The sequence below is a fragment of the Neocloeon triangulifer genome, unplaced genomic scaffold (assembly GCF_031216515.1).
Source record: "Neocloeon triangulifer isolate White Clay Creek 2 clone unplaced genomic scaffold, ASM3121651v1 ptg000014l, whole genome shotgun sequence".
Classification (NCBI taxonomy): domain Eukaryota; kingdom Metazoa; phylum Arthropoda; class Insecta; order Ephemeroptera; family Baetidae; genus Neocloeon; species Neocloeon triangulifer.
The window spans coordinates 10,136,893-10,159,344 of record NW_026775556.1 but is presented as its reverse complement, the minus strand read 5'-3'; the positions used below and the strand labels follow the sequence as shown (position 1 = coordinate 10,159,344).

The window sequence follows — 22,452 nt, the reverse complement described above, 5'->3', positions numbered from 1 at the left end:
ACAGCACAGTAAATAATGATCACTACTGTGCAGGTGATATTAGTTTTCGTAGCATCTTCTTGAGCACTACTTGGACTGTTTATGAGTGAAAATTTTTATCGACTTGTTCCAACTTTCCTTGACTAACCACACATTCTGCAATTTACCAAGTGGTCAGGGTGCCAGACGCAAGAGACCTCCCGGTGCCTCAACCACACAATGAGTTATTCATTAAGGAACCTGGTGACATAATTAGCACTAACATCACATTGAAGCAAGTGAGTAATTTTATTTACATTAAGAATTGTCACGGTGGTAAAATGACAGCGGGAAGCTTGTTAGCCACGCCATTGTTACTACCATGTAACAGAAGCTTTTAATATAGAAAATTGCAATTTGCTGTATAATAATCTTGCTCAATGACCATCTTAAGAATTGCACTGCTGGCTTCCTTTATTAATAAATAAGCGTGCTTTGCACTGTTAACTTCAATGTAATGCAGATTTCCGCAAACCTTATGCAAGAAGAAAAAGAAAGTAAAATTTGAGCGAAATTAATTTACCAACCTAAGGGACTTTTTGTCAATGATAATTTTGAAAACAGCAATTAATTTTATAATCTTAATGACCACGATAGCTGTTTTGCATGATGGACAAAATATTCCGCTTGGCTTCATTTTTGCCGCTTCGCCACCAAATGTTATGAAATTCAGTTCTCTTGAAATAAGTTTTAATTGAATTATTGTTTACAGGGCTCAAGGGCACATGTGCAAGAACAAAAATCACCTGTTGAAAATAATCAGCACCCAACTACGGACCTCAAGATGACCGGTGCTATCTCCAGTTCAAGTCTTCAGTCAGCCTTTTCGGAGGATTCTTTATTAGGTGTAAATGGTGAGTAACTTTTTGCCTTTCTTGTTAACAACCTCATATTATTACACTGTTGTGGAAAATTGAACAGATCCCACCCGTTCCCTCAGTGCAATAATTATTATTGTTTTATTGCACGTCGGCGGTTGAAATGTATTATAACAACGACTTGTTAGACTCTATGTCAGGGTTAGATCAAATCCTATTAATCGCAGGTTCGGCTTAATTTCCTCAACTTAATTAACTCAGACAACTTCAAAAACTAATTTCAGATCTTTCCAAGATGAAAAACAAATCAAAATCGGCAGTTTGAAATGAATTAAGGAAAAGATTTTATTTGATAAAAATTCAATTCAAAATTATTTAATTAGAGAATAATGGAAAATTGGTAAATTAATTCAAATCATGAATATTATAAATTTGCATTGTTTGTGTAGGTAGGAATTAGGATGGGTAGGAAAATAATTGATTTACATATTATTTGAAAATAATGGCTGAATGCACTCGGAGAAAATCACTCGAATATTACAAGTTCGATTTCTTGCACTCGATTCGGGGTTTTGTACTTGCTTTAAATGATGTGAAGAGACGAGCAGAAATCTTGCAGAGAGCTGAACTGCGCTGGCTTGCAGTCAGGCTGGGGTTGCACAGGGTGCAGCGGAATGACCTCGGGAGTCAGGGTGACGGACTCCGATGAGCAGCGAGAAGTCACGCAATGGACGACGTGCACTTCGCTCCCAATTACGCCGGGACGGCTCTGCGTTGCCGGACCAGTTGATGGTGATCGAACGGCCCCGCAGGGCGCGTTAGAAACTCCAACAATTCATTTGGAACCTCCAATTGACGAGAGGATTTCGGTCGCTCGCTCCTCGAGCGGCGCCGACTTTTGAGACTTGACGTCTGCAAGGCGACTGACACGAAAACCGCACGAGGCCAATGGCCTTTGCTCTTGGCACCTATGCTGCTGTTATCAGCTGGGTGTATTGCTGATTGAGAGGTGGGAGGTGTGTGTGTCGTGCTGCTCTGGAAGTGAAGCTGGTTGCATAAATGCAGGCGCTCACCGGCACACACACTCCGCTTTTCTTTCTTCTCTTTCTCTGCTTGCTGCTCTCGCAGTTACACACGGCACTCGAGTGAAATGATGATAAAGTCACACGCAAAATAAAAGGAAGGCAGGGTGTTTTAGGGATGGATATATTTGTGTATTTCATAATTTTAATTAAATATCCCAATATTCCTTATATCTCCCCGCGCCACTAAAATAATTTTACGAAGGAAAATTATTTTTGTGCTGGACACCTTTTGAGGTCTTTGACGTGAAAAATTCCTATATCCTTCTTTTCATCAATTTCATCTGCCAATCGAAAAATATTTTCTGCGATTTGCTCTTTCAAAATGAACGGACCTACAAAATAGGGTAATAACTTAGCTGATATGCCTGAGCCTTTATTTGAAATTGCAAAATTCTTTTTCATCACTTTATCGCCTAATTTAAAATCACCAGGTCGTCTACGCAAGTCATAATAATGCTTATTCCTCTGATTAGCGTCTGCAATTTTTTGCTTAACTAAATCATAGATCTTTTTCAATTTCGGAAAACGATTTGCATAATTTTTAACTTGATTTGGGTCGTCAAAATTTGACTCGGACGAAATTGCGTTTGAACCTGAAAAACTTGGCTGTCTGCCCATAAACAAAAAATAGGGTGAAAAAGTGGTAGTTTCATGTCGGCTACTATTCATGGCAAAAGCTATGTGGGGTAAAAATTTGTCCCACTCTCTATGATCATCTTGAATGAAACATCTCATGACAGTTTCGAAAACTCTATTTACTCGTTCGGTTGGATTTGCTTGTGCGTGATAACGAGGTGTGAATTGAAGTTTAAAATCATACTTTCTGGCTAAATCTTTAAATTGATTGCTACAATAATTTTTAGCATTATCCTGAATCATTAATTGTGGTGCTCCATACGAAAAAATTACTTTCTCAATTGAATTGCAAATTGCATTTGCTTTTGCGTCTTTCAGGGGAATCAAAATGGAAAATTTTGTAAACAAATCTACTAAACAAAGAACATATTTGTGACCATTTTTGCTACGCGGAAATTCGCCCACAATATCTGAGCACACAACTTGCCAAGGTGAATTTACGGGATGTGAATTCATTAATCCAGCAGGAGCTGCTTGAACTGGTTTTTGTGCTAGACACGTTTTACAATGGGAAACAAATTTACTAATATCTGCGCGCATTCTGGGCCAATAAAATTGTTCTGAAATTCGATTGAAAGTTTTGTAAAATCCAAAATGTCCTGATTGAGGGGCATTGTGCATTGCTTCAAAAACCTTTAATCTCGAGCACTTAGGGACAACTAATTTAAATTCGGCTTCATCTAAGGGATTCCAACTTTTACTCAATTTATACAATTTATTATCAACTAATTTGAAAAGTGGAAATTGTGCTGGATTTTCCTTCACGCGCGTTATCATGCTCAAATACCATGTGTCACGAATTGGGGTATTCAAAGTCATTGCTGAAACTTTAATACTACAATTGAAAGAACGAGATAAAATATCGGGAACAACATTTAATCTGCCAGGGCGGTGAATTATTTCAAAATCAAATTCCTGTAATTTATACTTCCAATTCGCAAGTCTACCTTTGGGATTTTTATGGTCTTGCAAATATTTTAGAGGCTTATTATCAGTAACAACAAAAAATTTGTTATAACTTAAATATCCTGCTAATCGCTCAATGGACCAAACTATCGCAAGGGCTTCCTTTTGGATTGTTATATAATTTCTCTCGGAATCATTTAATAAACGACTGACGTAAAAAATTGGGTGTTCACCGTCATCGAAAACTTGAGTCAAAACTCCTGAAATTCCAACATCAGATGCATCAGTGTGCAAATAAAATGGACGGTTGAAATCTGGCAGTTTCACGACTGTGTCTGAAACAGCGGCCTGTTTCAGCTTGACGAACGCGTCGTCTTGCTCCTCATTCCACGCAAAGGGAATTTTCTTTTTGAGAAGTCGCAAGAGGGGTTCAGCTAAAACACTGAAATTTGGGATCAATCTGCGGTAATACGAAAGTGCGCCGTAAAATCTTTTGATTTCCGTACAATTTTTGGGACGAGGAAGATTCAAAATTGAAGCGGTTTTGTCTGGATCGGTGTGCAAACCAAATTCATCAAGCACGTAGCCTAAAATTTTAATTGATTTTCTAAGAAATCTACATTTCTCCCAATTTGGAGTTAAATTGGCTTCTTTGAGTAAACGAAATAATTCAATTAACACCTTAATGTGTAATTTGAAAGTTGGGGTTGCAACAAAACAATCATCAATATAAATCCTTATGTACTTTCTAATCCAAGATTTCGCAACTACAAAATCAATTGCTCGCATGAAACCTGGACCTGAATTTTTAGCTCCAAAAGGAATTACTTTGAAACAAAACTGACCTCTTTCAGGTATGAAAAATGCTGTTTTTAATCTACTCTCAGAATCTAATGGAATTTGCCAATATGATTTTTTCAAATCAATTGAACTCAAAAATTTTACATCACCTAATCCATCCAAAATGCTTGTCAAAATTGGGACTGCATACGCGTCGCTCACTGTTACTTTATTTACTTCACGCATGTCCACAACAAATCGCGGCTCTTTACCTTTACTTTCGCCATTAACGAGAAATACTGGACTCGACCAAGGACTTATGCACGGTTCAATTACATCTAACTCTAACATTTTGTCAAGCTCTGCGTGCATTATTTTTAATTGAGCAGGTTGAATATAAAACTGTTTGGTTTTCACTGGTTTTGCATCGCCAGTATCAATTTTATGCTCCATTACATTTGTGCGACCTAAGCCTTTGGGAAAATTGCTCTTAACCTCGGCGATCGTTTTCGCGAGAATTTCTTTCTCCTCCGCGCTAAGTTTGTCACCATCCGCCGTCAGAGAATAAATTTTCGGAATCTCATGCGCCACATCAGAGGAAAAGAACCATTCACCCCGTGAAACATCGGGAACAAATCCGGTTTTTAACCAAAAATTTAATCCAAGAATTAAACTCTGCTCTACCGCGGGCACTACTAAACAATTTACTACAAAAGTTTGTCCTTCAATACAAATTGGCAAATCAATTTCTCCAATTACTGGTTTTTTGGAATTATCTGCTAATTCAACATTGGCAATATTCGATTTTTGCAATTTTAATCTCAATTTGTCAATTAAACGCTTGCCTGGACCACCTAAAACACAAGCAGATGCACCTGAATCCAAAAGTGCAACAGAAGAAATATCAAATATTTTTACTTCAAGAAAAATCCGATCGTCATCTGAGATCGCTTTTTGATTTTCTAAAGACTCTGATTTTTCTCTTGCGCTTTTTGATTTTGTATTTTCGTGCTTATATTTGAGCAAAATGCCACCAAGTTTGCGTCTAATTACATCGGTCCTAATCTTATTCACGTGTCGTTTCCAATCGCTGCCTGAACGTGAACATTTTTGTCTCGCCGTGTTAATCAAATGAACGCGAGCAAAGCAATGAGATTTTCGTCCTCTGCGACGGCAACTCTCATTTTTGCAATCTACATTTGAAACGCCTTGCGTGCCGCAGCCGATGCAAAACGTATTGCATACTCGCACAGTGCATTGCCGATAATGATGTCCGACACGACGGCAATTCCAACAAGTACGCGCTAAAATAGCTGGGTCAATTTTCGCACTTCCGCAATTCTCGCATTGATCAGGGGAATGATGAGAATTTTTGGCGTCTGGAAAATCGCTAACGACAGTGTGTGCATCCAAGTGCGGATCACAAATAAGCGTCGGCGGAGGGCCGTGCGGCTCATTTGGCTCACGCGCTGGTGCGCTCCTCTCGCTACCATTTTCATGCAAATCCAAAATTTCTGACTGATTATCATTTTTATAAACTAGACCTGGCTCAACGGGATCGTCTGGAGGGACGGGATCGCGATAGCTATGAATCAAATCAAATATGCTCTCTAATTTTAGCGACTCGTTAATCAGCGACTCGATTGAATCGATACTCGACCACGGTAAATTTGACAGCCAAATTGGGTGCAAACGAGCTCTGAGAAACAGAAATTTGTCTCGCTCACTGGGCTGCACATCGAGCAAACTGAACATAAATTGCATGTTGGCAATATAAATATTCACTCGCTCTTTGGGACCCTGAGAACGTGATCGCAACTGCTCCCACAATTTGCTCTCATAATTTGCCGGGCGGAAATTTAGTTTCAGATCTGGGACTAACTCGGACCATTTCGACCATTTATGTCTGTTTGCCAAGAACCATGTTCTAATTGGGCCATCAAAAAGGTTAACTGCTGAGTTCCAAAAATCAATTTCACTCAGGTTACTTGAATCAAAATTTAACTCTACTTCTCGCAAGAAAAGAGAAAGTGAAAGTTTTTGTTCATCGCCGTCATACTTCAAATTCCACTCCGAAACGGGAATTGTCTTAGCCATGACGCGTGAATTGACACAAATCGGGGGTAATCTACTTGGTATCGCGGTGCCAGACGCAACATCAAATTGCATGGGCACCAAAAACATGTCATGAGAATTTATGTTCAAATCCATCTTTAAATCTCTGACTCTAAAATCGTGTTTACTCGGAAACAAACAACAAATGTGTCTTACTCTACAAAAGAATTTTTACACACGATCAAAATGTAAACTATTTACGAGAGGCCAACCTTGTTTTTCTGACAGATGTCAAGAATTTCTGACAAAAATTACTCTGCAAAATTGCTCACGCGGAATGCCAAAAATTACGCTCGCGAATTCCGACTCAAAAATGCACTACTAAAATTTGGTAAATTTCCCTGGAATTCTAAACTTTCGGAGACAAAGCACAGAATAGAATATTCTAGATCTCGCTGGATCACAAATTTTACTTTAATTTGTCAAATTAAATTGGGATTAAGTGAGTTGGGCGCCATATAACAACGACTTGTTAGACTCTATGTCAGGGTTAGATCAAATCCTATTAATCGCAGGTTCGGCTTAATTTCCTCAACTTAATTAACTCAGACAACTTCAAAAACTAATTTCAGATCTTTCCAAGATGAAAAACAAATCAAAATCGGCAGTTTGAAATGAATTAAGGAAAAGATTTTATTTGATAAAAATTCAATTCAAAATTATTTAATTAGAGAATAATGGAAAATTGGTAAATTAATTCAAATCATGAATATTATAAATTTGCATTGTTTGTGTAGGTAGGAATTAGGATGGGTAGGAAAATAATTGATTTACATATTATTTGAAAATAATGGCTGAATGCACTCGGAGAAAATCACTCGAATATTACAAGTTCGATTTCTTGCACTCGATTCGGGGTTTTGTACTTGCTTTAAATGATGTGAAGAGACGAGCAGAAATCTTGCAGAGAGCTGAACTGCGCTGGCTTGCAGTCAGGCTGGGGTTGCACAGGGTGCAGCGGAATGACCTCGGGAGTCAGGGTGACGGACTCCGATGAGCAGCGAGAAGTCACGCAATGGACGACGTGCACTTCGCTCCCAATTACGCCGGGACGGCTCTGCGTTGCCGGACCAGTTGATGGTGATCGAACGGCCCCGCAGGGCGCGTTAGAAACTCCAACAATTCATTTGGAACCTCCAATTGACGAGAGGATTTCGGTCGCTCGCTCCTCGAGCGGCGCCGACTTTTGAGACTTGACGTCTGCAAGGCGACTGACACGAAAACCGCACGAGGCCAATGGCCTTTGCTCTTGGCACCTATGCTGCTGTTATCAGCTGGGTGTATTGCTGATTGAGAGGTGGGAGGTGTGTGTGTCGTGCTGCTCTGGAAGTGAAGCTGGTTGCATAAATGCAGGCGCTCACCGGCACACACACTCCGCTTTTCTTTCTTCTCTTTCTCTGCTTGCTGCTCTCGCAGTTACACACGGCACTCGAGTGAAATGATGATAAAGTCACACGCAAAATAAAAGGAAGGCAGGGTGTTTTAGGGATGGATATATTTGTGTATTTCATAATTTTAATTAAATATCCCAATATTCCTTATAGTATTATTATTATACTTATACCTTCTAATAACACAGCTCACATAAAAATTAAACCTCCAATATATTTGGGCACTTGAACATTGAGGTTGAGCTTTTTAATGAAATCCTGGTGTATGTCCTCGACAAAGAAACCAGGCCTATTAAGTTCCTTTTTGGGTATTTAAGCCGACTGGACCAGTCTTAGAAGCATCTCATCTCAAGTGAGGTGACCGAAAGAAAGTAAAAACTGCTGTCCTCGTTTTGAAAAAATTTTACCGCTACCCATTTTGCATTTTAGTCCATGACATAATGAGAAATGAGAAACATTTTACCGCTACAACAAAAAAGCGCCAAAAGGCAAAGCAAAATAAGCCATCTGCCGAGCATGTTGAAAACTGGAAGCTCCAACTCGAGCGGCTGCTCCCTCTGGCCTCGAGCGGCGAACCCGCGGTGCTCCTCCTCCTGATGCTAGGCAACCGCGGTGTGACTGTTGAGGCATGTGGTAGTCCACAAGCAGTACGTCTCTCACTGAGTCCAAGGCTCAGTCTGTCCGGTGCCTTTTTTATTACTCAGTGACAGCTCAAAACAAGAAGTGACACTGACAGCATTCGTGCTTCCCAGTTTTCTTTCTTTTTAATTCACACTCGGGATAAATTTTGAACTCAATTCTTTTTTAACTTCCAATACATTTAAATTTTTTGTCTTGGCATGTGTTTGAAACACAGCAGCCGGGATTAAATACTTTTTGGCGGCGCTTTGGAAGTGTGTTTTTTGAGTGGCGTCAAGCAGACAGTGTTTCGTGTTTTTGTGCTCATCAGGAGAGGGTAGAATCGCGCTAAGAAGCCGCCGACTTCCGCTCTGCAACTGCAGCGGCCCTCCTCGCAATCGGAGCTCCTCAGAGCATGACGATTTTGCTCTAAGGCGGCCACTTTTCACATGCGATGGGCAACCAACACAGCCACAAGCACGGTATTTTTTTTTGTACTTTCACGACTGGCCACCCCGAGGCAGTGACTTTGCATTTCTTCATTTTGGCCTGAAATCGAGACTTTGGTCTTTCGCTGCTGCGGTAGAGAGAGTGCATCGCTCTGCATCATTAGTCACACCCTTGAATTTTAGGCGCTCAACAATAGAAACCTTTATGTTGTGAATGAGCTGCCGCGAGGATTAATTTCATCCCGAGATTGGATGCTGCCGATGCTGGGCTTTTTTGATAAAGTTGTTTCTAACTTTCGGTTGAGCTTTTGTGTAAAGTAAAGTTCGTGGGTTTTTAGATTTTTTTTTCTATTCAATCAAAATTCTTTCTTATGTAATGTTGTTGTTATGAAAAGGCTTCTAATTCTTGTATTTTATACGCTTTGCTGCCCAAAAATCTAGGCTAAAGTATGTGAGAAAACAGAGCCATAAACATTGTATAATCCATTGTTAGTCTCTGTTTTGGCATAAATTTTCATTTCCTCACTTGCGTTCGCGTTTTCTCTCTCTCCTTGAGAAGCCTTTTGACGACTCTGTTTTAAATCGTATACACTCTTCTTATGGTAATGAAGGATGCATTACTTGCAAAATACAAAACACAAGCTCATGAATATTCACCCCAGCACCAAACAGAACAAAAAAAAAAGCACCAGCAACACCCAAGGGCAGCGATGATCAAAGAACCGAGTAAAAGCCAAATTCGACCGAAACCAGCGGTCTGCCCTATTTTTATGCACCAAAGAGTAGTAAAACACGGTCCCACACTATTTTTTTTTCTTTCGGCCACCCGGCCATAAATAAATTTACAGTCGCGGCGACAGTGCATTATTTGGTATTCACTCGCCGTGACCCCTGCAATGATTAATTTTATTCACACTCACTTGCCCCCCTAATTGCTTCCTGCCCGCGCCATAATTGAAGAAATGCAAATCACCGCTATATTCCGCCGAGATTGGCCCCTTCGAACAATTAGAGAGAAAACCGTTGTTTGTCCGCACAGGTCTGTCGCACAGTCCGAGTGGTCGAGTGCCCGTGGACGCAGTGCGGACGCTGGGGCCGTACGGGCCGCAACTGGACAGCTGGACTTCAACAAGAAAGTCGCACACGGCACCTTCCAGAGGTGCTCCAGGTCGCTCGTCCTTCAAGGCGACCGAGATCAGGGCCTCTTTTCGGGGCAAGAGCGAGTCTTCGACCCCTGTAGAGGAGCCCACATGCAAAATCGTTCCGTCGCCGAGCGGCAATTTGGCCCTGCTGGCCAAGAAGGAGCTCAAGTCGAAGATCGTTGCGTCTGCCAGCGACCACGCCATCACCGTCAATCGAAGCAATGGCCTCAAGCCTGACGTGAATATCCAGCAGATCTTTGGCACCAGCAAGCAGAAAATTAACAAGTTGCCCGAAGTGAAAATCTGCTCGCCGGAAAAGGAGCGGATAAATGACGGGAAGCCGCTGAAAATCGAGGAGGTCGCGGGGCTGCCGCCGTTTGCGAGTAATTTTGGTAAATATTCCACAGCGAGGCGAGCAGTTTTTATTGATTTTTTTTAGATAGATATGAATGAGTGCTTCCACCTCGCGAAAATGTTTGGCGAGGACGCTTGAATTCCCCCTTTTCGCGTGTCGTTTCCAATCGGCATCTCGGCACGAATACAATATATTTTTTTATACTTATTTTATTGGATGCCTTTTCTATCTTTCTGACTGCCAGCACGAAACATTTATTGATTATCAATCAGCTACACGACGATCGTGGCTCAGCGCCAGAGTTGCAGGCAATAATATGAGATAATCTAACAAAAAGGAAAAGATCCTTTGAACCTGCGATGGTAAGCAAAAATATAAAAAAAAGGACAAAAAATGTTCTTGAAACGCCACGGCGCGACATTTGGTAATACGCTTTACTTTAGTGACTTGTACTTACGTCGTCTCCTTTCGTGGAAGGCTGGTTTGGCCATTTGAGGGGACACGGCAGACGATCGTAATCGTCCGATTTGTCACTTTGCATACTGGCACTTCGCACCTTATGTGGCTTAACTCGAAACGACAGAGACATTTGAGGGTCAAACTGTCGTGCATAATTTCATTTTAGAAGAACTTGTCAGTTGTATTTAAATTAAATAAACGTTTTACATCATGCAATTAGTGACAGTTGTAGTGGATGCGAAAGGCATATAATTGTAAACCGCAATAATTTCTCTCACACGCTAGTGGGTCAAACAAGAATACGTTAATATGAAACAACAACGAACTGTTATCGAAACTGGACTAAAATGCACCTCTGAGCTCTGTTAATTAGGCGATATGCAAACAGAGTGAGCGCTCGTAAAAGTTTACTGCCCTTTTTCTTCGCTACCGAGAAAATTATGGTGAACATTTCAACATTTCCTTTCCTATTTCTCGTCACGAAACAGCCGAATGTTAATGTTGACTGGCTCATTTGTTCCCCAGACTGAATAATTTATCGGCATCTTTGTCGATTCGCTTTTATTGTCTCTAACGAAGAGGAAGCGCGGCTCCAAATGCGTGCGGTGCAAACGCGCGCGTCCAAATTTTGAAATTGTGCCGACATGGTGCGTACCTTTTCAGAGCAGGCGCGGCTCATCCTTCATGCACTGTACTCCATTCACAGGAACAAAAAGACGTGTTTACTCTGCACAGATTAATATTTACCCGCCCTCATTTGTACAAACACAAAGCAGCGGTGACAGCAGCACCCCTATCAGTATTTATATAGGCTTTAATAGCAGTTCAAGGCCCTGTGTGCATCATTCAAATAAGGTCACGTGCACTCGCAGTGCTCGGGGTCACATTTCCAACGCGTATATATGTTAATGCGCGCGCGACTGCTGATTTATTTATCATCGCGTGCATCCATAAGGCCCGATACATTCCTGAGTAACGAGCTCGACAGACGGCCAATATAAGTAACTTTATTATCTGCTCAGTCACTTTTTTCACTTTAATGCTCTTTGACACTAGAACATGTTTTTACTCTCGGTGAGTGATTCAGAAAACAATGCTCGCCATTCATTCGGTTACTTTTGCGCTGCCTTTGAACTGTTCCAAAAATAACGCCCGTTTGGCAAAATGTTTTCAGTAAATTTAAATATTTAGTTGAATTATAGGTTTCAGATTTTCAATCATGAGTTTTTTAATCAATGAAAGTACCAAGAATAGCTCATGAATCCGAGACGGCGTCGCAGTCTTGCGTGTTTCTGCACGAAAAGCTCCACTTGTGCATAATGGGGCTCATTAATAATTAAAAAAGGGCAGGCTAAATACACACACCTTTTGTCTAAGTTAGAAAAGAGGACCGCGCCCAGACAACATTGTGCGGCAGTGAGAGGGCAAGCCAAACACTTGCTAAAGATAAAAGCCGTAAATAATGTTGCCCTCCGCGACATTTTTTTTTTATAAATTTTAATTTTATACTTTCTGAAGCAACCTCGGCAATTCTTATTTAAATGGCGTGCAAATTAATCGCAGTCGTCCAGAGTAATAATGTTCTCGGAACAAATTCAAAAGGCAATTATCCACCAACCTGCGTGCATTCAAAATGAGCTTGGAGGATTTTCGCTCTTGGCTCCGACTTGAGCACAAGATGAGGCGTTTCCCACACCGGCAGCTGCGAGAAGCTGCACTCGAGCTGTGACTAAATATGGTCCTTTTGGTTTACGTCCCATTATAATTCAAATTATGAGAGGTGCAAGCAAGAGCTGCTGCCGGCGCCGGACGTAAAATATTCAAGGCCTCTTTTATTTTCCTCCGTTTGAATTACTTGGTTGGGCAAATGCTGCACTGCAGTTGTGCATAGTTGGCAGGCGGGGTCGTTCCATTCATTCATTATTAATTAGTTCCAATTCTCCTTCCTTCAGCTCGTTGCACCTGCACTGCGCGAAAGGTAGCAACACAAATAAATAAAAAGAAATCACGCAGTTTGCTACAAGGTGATCATTGAAAAATATGGTATAATGCACGCCGCCGTAAAAAGAGACGTTTGCTCTGACGTTTTATATTGATCCAAATTCCAAGAGTAAAAACGTGACAGAAATAACATTTTGCGTGTTCAAACATTTCAATTCCTGCCGCGTTCTCTTGGGTGAGTATTGCTAATGAGGCTAATTGGCGGTGCGCACTCCTTGGTTTTGTTGAAACTTTCGAAAGAGAAAAAAAATCACTGCTCATTTTTAGATTGAAGTACCTAATTAGTGCATGATATTAGCAGCTTACAAACTTGACTTCCTTATTGATTTTGATCAAAGTTAAGAAAACATTAAGTTTAAATCTGTAAATAACATTCATTAACAAGAGGATAAAAAGTAAAATGGAATTATTAAAATGTTTAAATCCTTTATTTAAAATATTATTTTTTATTTTATTTATTTCATCATTTGGTTGCAATTAAATGATTCATTTTAATATTTTTAAGCCTTATTTACTTGCTTTCAATCCGAATAGGAATTTTCTTGGCTCTTGGAACATTCAGCTCTGTTCAGAACAAATAACAATAAAAACCAACCAAGCAAATACATGTACGTGTGCGGAAGATAATTCACAGCAAAACGTGCCATCATGCCTTGTGTACCAACATAGCAACAATCAAAAATTTAAATGCCTCGCTAACACTTTGTCTTTCCGCGTGTTTCTACACCATGCCCTTTGCCCACTGTTGTGATTGCGCCAAAAATAGCCCAATGAACAATCGCAAACAAAGAATAATATTTGTTTCACTCCTTTCACACGTAGCAGAGAGTGAGATACACATGCAATAGCTTGTGTTATTACTGTAAATCGTTTCGTTTTTTTATAGCTTTTGGCACCGGTCTTAACGGAATAAATATTCAAATCGAGCGTGTGACGCAAAAGTCGTCCGGTTTGCGGCACAGAAACAATAAACGTGAATGATGACGATACCTCTTCCGATCCATTTGGAAACGTCTTCTGCAGAAGTGTTAGTTTCGGTTTTACTCTCGATCGGGAGACCATTCGTCATAAACGATTTTTATTCCTCCGAAAAGTGCTTTTGTCAACCCAGCGTCAGCCGCAGCCGCCAGAATTATTAATGAGAATTTACTGGAGGGACGCGCTTTCTATTTTTAAAAAAGATTCCTCTTCTTCACACAATGTGTCCTCAGCATCTTCAACGCACTATAAATTTCTGGAGCCGGGCGTGTTGATATATAAATAAACGCATACGCTCTTAAAAAGTGAGTTCAAATTTATGATTGCGCGCAGATTTATTATTGCAGCCGTCTAGCTCTTTCCACAGCATAATTTTCCATACAATAGGCCCGCAGAATTTCATGCTTGCTTGCAGATTTTTTTCGCGTCTGTTCTTATGTGCGAGAGAAGAGGGAAAGGCGCTCTCTCCGAATTATAAAGGGAGCGGAGAAACAAATGGGCCACTTCAAACGCGATACACTGCGCTGGGGGAACTTGGAGTCAGAAAAAGGAAAGGGTCGGAAAGCTGCGGTCCTTATGGGGTTGCGATGCACGCAGGATGTGACGCGCAATCACGTTCAGAGTACGTGAGCAGATGGTCCGATTAGCCTTAGAACAAAACACTCGAATTGTTTTTTATGTCTTCTTCGCCATCGCATGGGAAATCCTCATTAATGCAGCGCGGGAGGCGTCTTTGTTTATTAAATCGGCGCCGCTGCTTTTGTCGCTTTCTGTCAATCGGGCGAGGCGGGAAAAGTTTCGGACAGACATGCTCAAGTGGCCAGCGAGATCCCACTTTGTTATCTACACAAACGAAACTTCTTCACACTTGCCTGGTAGTATACGCGGGCTTAATTGCTGGCGTGCACGATTTCCATCAAATCTGTGTGTGTGAAGTGCGTGGGAAACGTAATTACCCCTACTAGGCAATTATGATTACTATTCGCCTTATCGTTTAATTTCATTTCGCGCAGTACAAAACTTTGCGTTGTTCTTTTTTATTTATTAACAATACTTTCTTTTTGTTATGTTTTCCAAACTTGCGTCAATTTGCAGCCGCATTTTATTGCCGAGTAATTAATTTTCACGGCGCACTGGCTTTTATTTAATTAAAGCGTTATCGCGTTGGACGAATCAACTGCGAACAGTTAAAGCAGCGTTGGCGAGTTGCTGCCGTGCTGCAGCTAGTGCAGGCTTTTGTTAGCATTCCTCTGGTCCGCAACCGAATCAATATTATGGAGCTCTCAACGGCGATCAAGATGAAAATCCATCTAAAGTTGCCTCGAAACTTGTAGTTGAAATTTTTTCATAAGTGTTCTAAGTATGAGGCAATAGAAATTTTTATTCAAGGAAACATACTTTTATGTATAAAAGAAGTGTTAAATTTTAGAGCTAATTAAGAGATTAAAAAAAAACGTATCAATTTATTTAATAATAAGAATTTGTAAAAGAAATCCTTACGACAAAAAAAAATTACAATTCCCTATAATATGAATAATTTATTTTCTCTAGAAATTGAACAAATATTAAATTTTACTCATTAAAATAAATGTAATTAGAGCAATGAAGTTTATTAAGTGCCGAAACCAAGTTTTTTTTTTTATTATTGTGCAACCACTCTTTTCTTCAATAATTATTAAAAAAAAATCTAAATCCTTATTAGCATATATACATACACTCTTGAATTATTATGGCTGGTTTATGTCTTTAAAACCACTCAAAGCTCAAGAGTCAGCTTGCACAAAATATTTTGCGTGCTCAGCTGCATTAATAATTTAGAGACCAACAACCGTAAAAGGATAAAAAGACGCCATAATCCGTAATGGATACTTGATTCTCCAGGCATAATCTCTTGGTGCAACATAAAAGCGAGGGACGGCTTAAATGTCAAAAAGAAATATTTAAAAAAAAAAACATTCCTGAGAAAGATAAATCGCGATTATTATATCATTGTGATGTGATGCACTGCTTAACACTATTGACTTTCAAAGGGGAGTTTTTTTGAATCGCAAATATATACTAAAATCACACGCTTTTGTACCTTTGCACGCGGCAATCCACTTATACATTATTATACTGAGCACAATAAGTGCGAAACCCCAGTCGAGCAAGGTTAAAATTACACTTGGTGCATAGATCGAGTGACGGGTTTTGTGTAATAACGTCGACGCGCCAAGTGTCGCATTTTAATGTTTTCCCGGGCGGATCGTCTTTCTTTCTTACGCGGAAACAAGTCAATTAAAAGTGTCTCGCATGTGAGCATCCGCGCTGCGTGTTGAAGCGTAACCGTTGGAGGGAAAAAAGATCGCAATCGTAGTCACGTGGTGCTATTTTCATTGTTGAAAACGAGAATAAGACCGAATGACGATTAGTTCGATTGTTGGAGACACAAAAGCAGCAGAATTTCAAATTCTGGAGATGAACTAAGCGAATTCGCCTGACTTTTGTCCTCTTTCAAAATGCTAGGCAGGTTTAAACGCAGAAGATTAATGGGTGAGCAGAGAGTTTCCTTTTTTTCTCTCCATTTGTGTTAATCGTCTGCCATTCTTATTTTTTAAGAATAGATGAACTTCTGCAATCCATCATTTGTTGTGGGTAAATGCGACATTTTTCTGGGTTGAGCATAAAAATCTGACTTTTTCAGAGTCGACTTTGACCTAAGAAGTTTAATTTTCAATCTTCAAAAAATTCAAATTTGTAGATTAAATTTCATCAAGTCATCTCCCCAGCTTGACATTTCGTAATGTCAAGATATCAAATTTCTTTGGCTCAACCCTAAGGTGCCCTAAGGTGTAAAACTCCCCTAAACAAGTCTCACTTTGGAGCCAGCGCTGAAATCGTGCCCGCCGTAGTTTAATCGCATCATTTTCTAATTATGCAAAATCGAATCACACACATGGCGACTTTCATCCGTCGGCACGAGACAGGCACTAACTGCCTTTGGCGTCTCCCTTCGCTTCTCTCGAGAGGGAAATATGATTGAGGTGCTCGCCCGAGTGAGCAAAACCTCTGCACTGCCGGCTCTCCCTTAAAAAGTGCTTAAATACTTGATGTCCTCGCCTCGATTTGCAATTCCTAATTGCCGGGGGCGCAATTGAAGCAGCCGCGCTCATTGCGCCTGTCTGCTCGCAACTCGCCGACTTTATCGATCGACGCAAAATGTGGCCCTTCACCTGACCTATCTCACAGCACGCCCTTTTGGAGCCGAAAGGGCCCTCTGGCCCCCTCAAATGCAGTGCCAACCGACGCAGGAGGCCCCCTTTGGTAAATATTCGCTCGGCCGACGCGTTTTATCACGTAATTAGGCTGCCCTTGTATTTATTCTCCAAACAGAGCCCTATCTCGCTGCCTAGGTATTTATTATGCCCAACTTGTGGCAGACGCTCTATGTGCTCATTCATTGCAGTTCAGCCTTTCAAAGAGCAATACTTGGCGCCGCGGGGCCCCAATTTCGGTTATTTGGACTGTCGCTAGGGGCGAACTTTGATTAGAGTGAAGGGGTTAAGTGCACTTTCGCGTCTGGTCGTTCACCTTTAAGAGTTCTCTGCGTCTCGCAAATTGTGAGTAAATATTTGATCATCTGCGTCAGCTCCGAAGCAATGATAAATAATTTGAGAGCTCGTGTGGCTTCAAAAGTAATTTAATTTAAGATTAAAGTGTTATTGCAAGGGAGTGAAAATTGTTTGATGCAAAATCTCCAGCTTATTAAAAATTAATTGCAGAGACACCTTTATAATGAACCTCCAAGCCAGACGCTTGTTTTGAAAAACTCGACAAAAGTCTGCATTTTTTTAGGAGTTGCGGAGATCGCTTTGTATTCATCAGTTGCCGCCACCGTCTCTCTTTTTTAAATTGCAAACCGCACGAATTTCTGTGAATAGTCATTCCATTTCACGGTGGAGCTAGTCGGTGGCATGTTATAATAATTCATTCGCTGTTTGCGCCCGTGATGACTCACGTAGCCGTCATGACGTCCTTGCTTTGCTCCCGTTCCATTTTTTTTATGCCAAAAAACTGGCGTGAATTTTCCGCAACTGCATTATCGATGTGTCATTTCAATCAAAATATGTCAGACAGATTTTCCGCAACATTATCAAGCTTTTGTGCGGTTCTCTGAAACTGGACAGGAAAATTTAGCAGATAATAAATTTCATCAGAATAAAATTTTCCCCGAGTTAAGAAACTCATTGAAACTGATATGGTAAAATATTTCCACCTTTCCAGAACCAATTTTCCACAACAAAACAGTCGATACTTCCGCTGATTCACGAATTCCGATCGAATGACGCAAAATTTCCCACTCTAACGTGCACCTGTCGCTCTTTTTTGCAGAGGGCGCCGCCCCGTCGGTGACCACTGAAGTACCCAGTCCTCTAGAAGAAGCTTCCACCCCGAGCAGCAGCGGCAGTACCGAGCCAGCCAGCTCCGAAAAACCCTCAACCAGCTCGTCCCCGACCAGTTCGCACAAGCCGAGCGGCGACGACGAAACCTTGGCCGCCTCATTGTCCGACGTTGCCCAGCCTCTGTCGTCGTCCACTTCCAGCCCTGAGAAACAGCCCCCGCCACCTTCGCCAAGCACTTATCCTTTGGCTTTCACGATCGACTTCAACGACGGAAAAAAGCTGGACATCGGCGACAGCATCAGCAAGTTCGCACCGCGGCACATCAGGAACTTGTCTCTTTCTAGACAAGAAGAAGCAAAGGTTAGTAATTATTTTGATTGAAAAATAAATATTTTTACTTTTTATTACATTTTCAGTCTCTGAAGCAGGAAAAGGAAGGAAAAAGCGAAATGGAGGTCAAGAAACCTTCACCCCCAGCTTTGTCCCCAACGGTCCAGCCTGCCGCAGTCCCCATGCTCAGAAGGGCGGGCTACCACTCTGAGGGATACTTCTCCAGTGATCAGGATGAAGATCTCAGTATCAAGAGCGATCTCACAGCCCTGAAAAAGAACCAAGAGAAAAGTGAGTCTTCTTCATTCAATTGTGTCACCGAGTGATTCACGCTAGTAATTATTGTTGCTGGAAGTTTGCACCAATGATTTTTCACAGAAATTTTATTTGTTATGTCATTTTGTCTACTCAGACTAAAATATAAGACATTACTCTCCAGTTTTATCTTCCATCTGAATCATTTGTTGAATGTAATTGACTATTTTGTTTTAGTATTGAAGCCCTCGACCTTGACCCAGGACAAAAAATCGAAACCTGTTAGCTCTCTTGCTATTGAGAGCAACTCACCAAACAGCAGGAGGCCTCTTGCTGGTGAAAGAAGAACTATTTCCCTGGAGGAAAGCGCCTCACAACATTTTGCAAAGATTCTGGCCGAAAAGGCCAGCATTCCAACCAAGAGTCCTGAAAAGGAGGTCATTGAAACCCTTTCGGACAATGGTAGTGAAACTGGAACATACACGATTGACAAGGAGAGTCCGTCCCCTGACGAGGAAAAAGCCAGGAGTGATATTGATGCAGTATTTGGAGTTGGAGAGGATGAGGCTAGGGGTGGATACGACAACAGGACATTCACTCGGAATAAGGAAATGAAAAATGGCCACGAGGAACACACAGTTCTGGTAAATTAAGCCATTCTCTTATATTGATCACTTGCTTAATTGAGGAAATGTTTCCAGTCTTCAAGTTACCGTGCTGGTCCTAATTGGATTAAAGAATGGGCTGCACAAGTTGCTGAACAGCACAACACCCAGCCCCTTTCTCCGCCAAACGAGCCAGTATTACCGTCAATAAAGAGCAAAGGACGAGGTAGTATGACATATTTATTTAATACAACCTTTGCTGATTAGACGTTTCAGCAACGTCCCCACTGAGAGGCACAAAACCTTCTCCCAGAGCTAGTCCAGCGCCTCCCAGTCGAAATTGGCCCCCTCCAACTGAGCCGTCCGCATCTGCAAAGGCACGATATAAGTTACCAAGTCTTTCTTCGCCAGTGGCCAGTGATTTCTCTGATCCTTCCGAAAGTCCAGTCCACAAAAGAAATGTGGTCAGTCAACGTGTATTTAAAATATAAGGCACGTTTTTAATAAAATTTGCAGGAGCGGCCAGTGGATAATGAGACCGAGTCTTACCTGCGCACCACCGAGTCTGTTATGTCAGCCATGCAGGCCAGGATGACCTCCCAGACTCTTGATAATGCTGATTCAGAGGAAGAGGCTGGTCTTTCCTCTGGAGCAGTCACTGCTAAGTCCTTGACTGCTCAGCTTCGGGCCAAGCTGAAAGCCCTGGAGCAAAAGTCTGTCAGGTCAAAACACCATGCAGCCATAGCAGCAGCCGTGGCCAAAGCTCCTTCTCCACCACCAGTGGCACCTGCACCAACCTCGGCTGCACTGAAAAGGTAAGGTTTAAGTGTGACACTGTAATCATGTAATTTCAATCTTCTGGAATAGGGTGACTGGAACAAAGAGCAAAGATGAGAGGCAGTCCGATAGCAGTAGTGACGCTGGGGACCACAAACCAAGGTCGAGAGAGCGTTCCGACTCTGTGGGACCTCATACAAGGTACAACAGGGCGTTCAGGTATGGCAAAGGTTGATAGCATGTTCGGTAGACGCCAGCATGCAGCGATGCCTTGTATGCCTGCTTGAGTTGGTAATATTTATTTGTACTGCTCAAAGATATAAATATATTTGTGCAGTGTTATTTTGTATTTGCTGAGTTTATTATTTTGTGTATTAAAATTATTGCCCCGATTTATAAGTTTAAGCTATTTGCTAGTTGTGTTTGAATATTTTGGCATGTAAATAAATAGTTTATTTATAAGCCGTAAATATTATTTTTTGGTGACACATGTTTCTCACTAGTTTATTTTCTAGCTTACGGAGAGCCAGATTAGAGGCTGATGAGGCCAAGACTAAGGCCCTGCAGCAACCACCAAAACCAGCACTCGTTAAACCCTCACCCCCAGCTGCAGTATCCAAACTGAAAAAGGAACCTCCCAAGACTGTCAGCAAACCTCCACTCAGCAGCAGTAACTTCCAAAGGACAGATGGTGGCCGGTTCAGTCTTCGTGCAGGCAAAGCGAACACTCAGGCATGACACCTTTTAACCCGAACTTATTCAAAGCTAATGTAATATTTATTTAGATTCCATCTTCGTCTGCACCCAAAGGCAAACCACCTGCAAATGCTGCGAAGAAAGAGCCAGCCAAGAAAACAAATTCGTCCGGAGGCAACAGGAGCAACTCAAACTTGTGCTCCAAGGAGCTTGAATTCCAGAATTGGAAGAGAAGGAAAAATTACGACCCCATGAAAGCAGCTGCTGAGGGCAAAAAGAAAGCTGCCGCAGCAGCAAAACCAGTCAACCCCAATCAAGGTGGAGACATCATGACGCAGTCGGCGATTGTGATGACGCATTCTTCACCAAATGCAAGGTATTGTTAGCAGAAAGTAATATTTAAAATTTGGATTTAATGATTTAAATCATAAAGCCCATTGAATTCTATCCTGAGATCCGCTTCATTCCACGGAACGGGTGCCATGGCCTCCATGAACTCGTCGCATGGCTCGAACGCCACGTCTGAAGACGAAGCCACCCTCTCTGCCGACGAGGAACTGGCAGAAAAGAGCAACAGCTCAGTATCACCCAGACACTTAAGGCAATTTCCTTCGTCTCCCTTGAGAGCTGTTTCGCAGCCTCCTGACCATTTGAGCCCTAGAAAGGTATGTTTCATTTGTTTAAGGCCCTGAGGTAGTTTGCTGAACTAAAATATTTGTAGAAGTCCCTCGATGAGACGCTGGAAGGAGGCAGTTCAAGAGGCTTTGTTCGTAACACAACACCCACCTCCTCAGTCAGAAGCAGAGGGAAGTTCGAGGTGAGATGAACAATTTGAATGTAATATAAATACATGTTTTTCAAATTGGGAATTTGTAGGCATTGGATAACCTTGTCATTGCTGCAATTCACGGTTTCTCCAACAAAATAAAGGGAAGCTCTCACAATGTATTAGGAAAGCTGAGGTTTGTTTTGGATTAAATCCTTATGTTCGTTTAAAACATGAAAATTTTGCAGAGTTCTGTTTCAAGAGGACCAAGAAAAAGTGCTTATGCTTGAAGACGCTCTGAATCTTCTAGAGGAATCGGAGCCGGCAACAACTTCTCCTAACAAAAGTCCTTCCAAAGAGTTGTCTGGCACCTTAAGAAACCTCAAAAAGCTGGAACATGTGTTCAATGGTACTGCTTCTAATGGTTTGATTAATATCCAGTGGATTTTTATATATTGCATTTTGCAGTTTTGGATGAAGTCTTATTTGGAGATGAAGATTTGGAGCTGCGGGACGACGACGACCTGAGTGAGTTGGAGGAGGCCTAGTGATTGGCAATGCAAGCGTGATATTGACTGATTTATTGTGATTCAACAAGTGACGTGCTGGTAGGCATTTCAATTGTGATTATTTTGTCTTTTGTATTCTCCCCTAACACCTACCCAGTTGGTTGTCTTTTTAATATGTTAGAAAAATCTTACTATTTATGTAATAACTAGAAATGTGTTAACAATGATTTTATTACATGAAGGTAAAGAATTTATAATACTGGATAAAGTAAAAATCTATGGGAAGCCTTCCTATTTGTAAATTGGTGCTAATCCAATAGAGGTTCATTGACCTGTAAATTATCAAAATTATTAAAAAAAGGCATTTACATGATTTTTAGA

General features: G+C 41.3%; 1 protein-coding gene across 3 annotated transcripts; it reads left to right on the top strand.

The window, feature by feature from the left end:
* The first annotated feature begins 108 nt into the window (after positions 1-108).
* Positions 109-22,444, top strand: LOC132199393 (nucleolar protein dao-5-like). 3 transcript variants are annotated; one of them, XM_059624058.1, is made up of 16 exons: positions 109-257; positions 731-872; positions 18,123-18,493; positions 18,550-18,754; positions 18,956-19,362; positions 19,420-19,549; positions 19,600-19,787; positions 19,840-20,138; positions 20,191-20,319; positions 20,616-20,832; positions 20,886-21,172; positions 21,230-21,461; positions 21,518-21,613; positions 21,673-21,758; positions 21,811-21,971; positions 22,031-22,444. In XM_059624058.1, the coding sequence occupies exons 2-16, from the start codon at positions 803-805 to the stop codon at positions 22,108-22,110; spliced, it is 2,958 nt and encodes a 985-aa protein (XP_059480041.1). In that variant the 5' UTR covers positions 109-257; positions 731-802; the 3' UTR covers positions 22,111-22,444. The 3 variants fall into 3 exon arrangements, with proteins under 3 accessions (XP_059480041.1, XP_059480038.1, XP_059480039.1); XM_059624055.1 differs by lacking the exons at positions 109-257; positions 731-872 and adding exons at positions 8,400-8,849; positions 9,856-10,350; XM_059624056.1 differs by lacking the exons at positions 109-257; positions 731-872 and adding exons at positions 8,401-8,849; positions 9,856-10,350 and having other exon boundaries at positions 20,191-20,301.
* Positions 22,445-22,452: the final 8 nt, after the last annotated feature.

Bases quoted from the DNA above. Each gene is read 5' to 3' on its own strand.
- LOC132199393 (XM_059624055.1), top strand. From the start codon at position 8,822: ATGGGCAACCAACACAGCCACAAGCACG. The intron at 10,351-18,122 runs GTAAATATTCCA...TCTTTTTTGCAG, and splicing joins GCCGTTTGCGAGTAATTTTG to AGGGCGCCGCCCCGTCGGTG. The intron at 20,320-20,615 runs GTATGGCAAAGG...TTTATTTTCTAG, and splicing joins AGGTACAACAGGGCGTTCAG to CTTACGGAGAGCCAGATTAG.